Here is a 6,363-nt window from a genome sequence, read left to right on the forward strand (position 1 = left end):
GAATGTAAACAATTATAATTTATTTCAAAGTATTTGATATCGAAGAAATAACCATCCTCCTGATATTGAATATTGGAAAATATTATGTTTCCTTTACTGTAATTTTTTATTATTTTATAAAAGTTAATTAAAATTAATATTAAAGTAGTAAGAAAACGGGTAGGGGTATGGGTACGAGATTATACCCGTTACCCGGTGGGGATGAGGATGGAGATGAGACAAAAGTTTGATACCCGTTGGATTTGGGGATGGAGATGGGGATGAATTTTTTTTACAGGGATGGGTATGGGATAGTGAAACCCGTCCCCGTCCCTCCCCGTTGCCATCCCTATATCCAATCAATGTGGGAATTTTCCATCAAAATGGGAATGAGTTCGGACAATACCCATAAGGATATGTTTATTTGTCATTCTAGTGTTAATGGTATATATGATCTATTATTAAACTTAACTATATTACCTCATTCATCCCAAAATTATACCGTCTTTTCGTTTTGGCATTTTTATAATTGTCATTTAATATATTAATTAATAGTTATTTAATATATTAATTAATTTTCATTTAATATATTAATTAATATTGTAATTTTTTTAAGGATTTTTCATTTAGTATATATATTAATTGTTTTCCGTATCTCCTAATCCTACTTCATTCTCTATACAATGGTGGTGAAGGTTTATGGAGATTATGCTAACCCTAAGAGGGTGATAGTGTGTCTGATTGAGAAGGAAGTTGAGTTTGAAATAGTCCATGTTGATGGCCTTAAGGGGGAGAATAAACTGCCAGAGTACCTTAAGTTGCAGGTTCTTTTCTCTTTCTTAAATCAATTTTAGGCTTTCATTTCATCCCTATACAATAACATACATGTTAGATATGATATAGTTGAACTATATGATAATTTAAGCACTTAGTGAATTATAGGGATGACAAATAAACTCTCTCCTATGAGTATTGCTTGAATTTGTCCCTATTTTGATGAAAAATTCCCGCATTAACTAGTTATGGGTATGGGGAATATCTCCCATGAATATTGCTTGAATTTGTCCCTATTTTGATGAAAAATTTCAGCATTAACTAGCTATGGGTATGGGGAATATCTGGCATTTTCAATTGGGTATGGAGATGGGGTTGGGGATGAGGATGTACATATCCACCTCATCTTCGTCTCCATGCTCGTCATAGTACTCATCCCCATCTTATCTCCATCTCATTTTAAATTATTAAAATGCCTATAGTCTAGTAAGTATCACATTATATATATATATATATATATATATATATATATATATATATATATATATATATATATATATATATATATATATATATATATATATATACACACACACACACACTCTCTCTCTCTCACACACACAACAAATTCTCTATTTTTTACATTACACATTTACTATTTTTATTTCTTCTAATTGTTTGGCTTGTTATGAAACTCATTTGCATCTCTATGATAGTTTTCCACTTATCACAACTTTTGTGCAATTATGTTCAAATGATGTATGTCATGAAACTCATTGGCATCTCCATGATATTTTTCGTCTTATCACAAATTTTGTGCAATTATGTTCAAATGATGTGTGTCAATCAAATATTTTTTATTTCTCACATTTGAATATTTCTACTCTTTTTTAATATTTTTATTCATTGTATTTTTTTTTCACATGAAATGTTTAGCACTTTCAATTTAAGTGTTCAATAGCATAAACCTTTCACTTATTTATTGTATTTCACACATTTGAATATTTCTACTATTTTTTAATATTTTTATTTATTGTATTTAATTTTTTCACATGAAAATGTTTAGCATTGTCAATTTAAGTGTTCAATAGCATAAACTTTTCACTTACTAGATAATATAAAAAGCTTATTTTCTTTATTCTATTATTATTAATTTTTGTTTCATTTGAAGAACTTTTTTATTTCGCTAAAATAATTTTTATTATCTTTTAACTATTCGACTATTTTGATATTTGAAAAGTTTTCTTAGATCTGTAAGTTTTTCTTCATCTTATCATACACTTAATTGTACATTTGTTTTTCTTTATGATTTCTTTCAATGGTCTATCAAATTGTTTTCATTTGATTATTTTATTATTATTTGTTGTTTATTTTTACTGTTTTTATATTTTTTTATATGATTTTTTTTTAATTTTATAACTCAATTTCATACATGTAATTTTATCACTATAATTTTATAATTAATTTAATTTATGATAATATAATAATTTAATGTAATTGTCATGAATCGTTTCATTGTTACATATATTTAATTTGAAAAGATGGAAGATCTATGTTGAATTTCAATTATTATTAGTTTAATCTTTGTTCTTTGATTTGGATAAAGTGGTGTATTATAATTTTTATTAGTATATAAAAAAGGATATTTCATTAAAATTTTAAAAAATTGAGAAACATACATTTAAAATATTTTTTAATTTACATTTTTTTCCTTTTACATATATTTTTTAAATACTTTTAAATTTCATCAACCATAGGTAACATTAACGTTTTACAATTGAATAAATGTTTAGGATTTCCTAAAATTGTATTTGGTATTTTAATTTGAAATGTATATAATTATAAGTTTTTTCTAAATATTTTATATTGAAAAAACAAGAATACCCTCCTTTTAATATTGAACATTTGATAATATTATGCTTCCTTTACCGTAATTTTTTATTATTTTATAAAAATTAATTAATTGATATTGAAATCGTAAAAAAAGAGGTACAGATAGGAGTATGAGTGAATAACCATTACTAGGAGATAAGACACAAATTTTATACCTGTTACACTTGGATATGAAGATGTTGATAAATTTTTTCTTTGGAGATAAGTATGAGATAGCGTCCCCACTCCATCCTATTTCCATCCCTAGTGAATACCATATTATGTGTGATTTTAGGACCAATTTAGTATGAGAAAATGTTTTTAGCATTTATTTTTAACTTTTTTAACTTTTATTATTTTTTTATTTTTATTATTTTTCAATTTACTTTTTATTTTTAAATATTTGTACAGGAATTCATGACTTCTTTTACGAAGATATATATTTTTACTTTTGTTTCCTTTAAATATTTTTTGTGTCGTTTTTACATGTCTATTTTTGAAATGAAATATATATTTTTCCATATAGAGTAATCTAAATCATTATTTGCCCTTTATAAAAGTAAACTTTTTGAAGGTTCGAAAGTGATTTAAAAGGCATATGGATAACAAAAGCGGAATATTTTTAGAGAAACTAGAATTAAATTTTCAATATTTTAGAGGAACTAACATTTTATATTATACTTTTGTTTTATCTATTAACTTTACAATAGGTAAAACGGAAAATAATTTTCATCGACTAAATACGATACGATGATGCAAGAGACACAAAAAAAGAAACACTTTTTTTTATATTTCATAAAAATCAAAATTTGAATATTTTTGTAAAACCAAAATCGTATTTTATTACTTATTTAATATAAAAGACAAAGGGAAAATAGAGAAATTATTTTCAAAAATTATTTTTATTTTATTAACCTTGAAAAACTAAATTAAAAACCATTGGAAAAACTTTAACAACCAGTTACTTATTAACTATTGTATTGATATCATCAACATTCTTCAAGATGACAATGCATATATCTTCAATGCGAAATGGCTTAATAGTATGACCATCCGAATGTGTGTTAAAAACACATTTTTGATCCCATCAATATTTTTTAAGTTTTTAATTTATTAAAATACTTAGAATTCTAATCGTATAAATTAAAATAATTATTACTTTTTTATGTTAAATTATTTAAAAATATTAATAATTTAAATTATATTATTATTATAAGTAAATTATTCAGATGATATAATATGTATAATAATCTTTTAAATTCAACCTAATCCATTAAATAATCTTTTAAATTCAACCGAATCCATTATGTTTTACCATCACTAATTAGAATCTTATTGAGGAATTAAATAAGAAATATGAGCAAAAGTAACAATCATTACTTTTCATAGATATTTAATTGAATAAATAAGAAGAAAGAAGCCAAAATGATGTCTTTACATATTCACGTACATTTTTCAGAATATCTTTCATGAAAAAATTGATTTGTGAATGAAAAAATAGTTCTGGGGTGTGTCTAAGATAGTCCTACATATATTCATTAAAAATTTAGTTGTCAAATATTAATTAAGCCTAAAACAAAATTGTGTTTTAGTATTTTGTCAAATATAATATACTTGTTGTTTATAATTTACAGCCCTTTGGATTGCTTCCTGTTGTTAAAGATGGTGACTACATCCTTTATGGTTAGCTCCTTAACTTATTTCCACATATTGTTTAGATAGTTTGAAGTTTAAAATAAATGTAATCTATTTATTTTTAATTGTGCTTTTAATGCTAATAAAATTAGTGTAGTTTGATATGATTCATACATAAAATAGTTCTTTGTTTCATCGATTAAATATTTAAATTTATCAATTTTAGCTCTTATGTTAAATGAACTACGTTTAATTATATATTTTGTAAAATATTTTTCTATAATTATACTTCTAAAATCTAAGATCAAAACGTTTTCCGACACAAGTTTGTTTTGAGGTACATAAAATGAAATTTTCAGATACCAGTTTTTCTTAAGTATATTTTGACACCTCTATTAAATAAGTACTCACTTAACCACTTTATTTTAGTAATATCATGTATTAACAATTCAATTTAAAAAAATACAAAAACATTATATAATTAGATATCAAATAATTGTTTGTTTATTATAATTTTTCAAGATCTCAATGCTCTTACATGTATTATTTCACTAATGACATAATATATAAACTAATATCATCTAATAATATAGATAAAAATAAAATTTAAATTTTTTGAAATATAAAATGAAAGTTCTTTTTTTTACGATTAAACATGTTTTTGGTCCCTTCACTTTCAGTGAACATTGGAATTAGTCATTCTTTGAAACTTTAGCTCAATTTAGTCCATATCAACCTTAGAAATGCATGAATTTTGTTAAGTTTATTTAGCGTTTCAAACGTGTTTCATGATAGCATTTGAGTTGTTTACATAGTTTGACACATTTTCGTTTCAATGTTAATTGAGAAGTGAGTTTGAAACGTCAAATAAACTTAGCAAAATTCAGTTAAAATAACTAAATCAACACATTTCTAAAGTTGAAGGACTAAATTGGGGTTAAGTTTTGAATAGTGACTAGTTTCACTTTTTACTAAAAGTTAAGGGATCAAAAATACATTTAACCTTTTTATATATAAACTAAACTTAAAGCCTAGTAAAAATTTTAGGGATCAAAACATAACAAATTTTGTTGACTTCATGAGTAATTGTGATGGATTTCTCAATGTGTAGAATCAAGGGCAATACTTAGATACTATTCAGAAAAGTACAAAAACCAAGGGAGTGCTTTATTGGGAAACACAATAGAAGAGAGGGGTGTTGTGGAGCAATGGCTTGAAGTTGAAGCTCATAACTATGACCCTCCAATCTACAACTTGGTGATGAATATTTTGGCTTTGCCATTAGTAAAGGGTGAAGCAGAAGATCCAAAGGTTACTAAAGAAAATGAAGAAAAGCTAGGGAAGGTGCTTGACATTTATGAGGAGAGACTATCCCACACAAAGTACCTTGCAGGGGATTTCTTCAGCCTTGCTGACCTTAGTCATCTTCCATTTACCCATTTATTGATGAATCATATGAAGAAAGGGTATATGATTAGAGAAAGGAAGCATGTGAGTGCTTGGTGGGATGCTATTAGTAATAGACCATCCTGGAAGAAGGTTCTTCAACTATACAAATGACCTTTTTAGGGTTTTCAACTTTTCTTTGACCTTGAGAATAAAATGTTGCATGTTCTTCATATTAGTACTTCACTAGATGATGAGGGTATAGGTATCAAGGTATGTAACAAACTTGAGTAAGAGGCTGGCAGGTCAAAAATAAAATGTTGTTATTTTAATAGTTCTCCAAAAGTAATTAGATTCATTAACGTAGTGTTAAACCAATAGGACAAATTTGAAATTTATAATTTAGATCATATTATGTTTCAACCTGGAAAAAATACAACACTTGAATCATAACACAATATTTTTAAGTATATAAATATAATTACAGTTATGTGAGCAATATATTTGTAACATTTAACAACGTAAAAATTGCAACAAAACTAGTACTACCTTATTACCTTGTAAACATTAAGCTACTTTCTATACTGAGGTGAAAACATGTTTATTAAAGTAATAATTATTAGCTTTTCCAAGTAACTAAAGTCAATGGTAATATTCTTATTCACTTAAAGTAATAGAATATTGGACTATATCTATGTTTATTCTTTTACAATTGAT

At 25.3% G+C, this 6,363-nt stretch overlaps 1 protein-coding gene across 1 annotated transcript; it reads left to right on the plus strand.

The window, feature by feature from the left end:
• The first annotated feature begins 659 nt into the window (after nt 1–659).
• LOC114189196 (glutathione S-transferase F9-like) lies at nt 660–5,952 on the plus strand. The gene is made up of 3 exons (XM_028077911.2): nt 660–803; nt 4,260–4,308; nt 5,372–5,952. Exons 1-3 carry the CDS (start codon nt 663–665, stop codon nt 5,818–5,820), a joined length of 639 nt encoding a protein of 212 aa, XP_027933712.1. The 5' UTR covers nt 660–662; the 3' UTR covers nt 5,821–5,952.
• The last annotated feature ends 411 nt before the right edge of the window (nt 5,953–6,363 follow it).

This window comes from Vigna unguiculata, chromosome 6 (assembly GCF_037176805.1).
Source record: "Vigna unguiculata cultivar grain cowpea cultivar isolate G323 ecotype 2 chromosome 6, ASM3717680v1, whole genome shotgun sequence".
Lineage (NCBI taxonomy): Eukaryota > Viridiplantae > Streptophyta > Magnoliopsida > Fabales > Fabaceae > Vigna > Vigna unguiculata.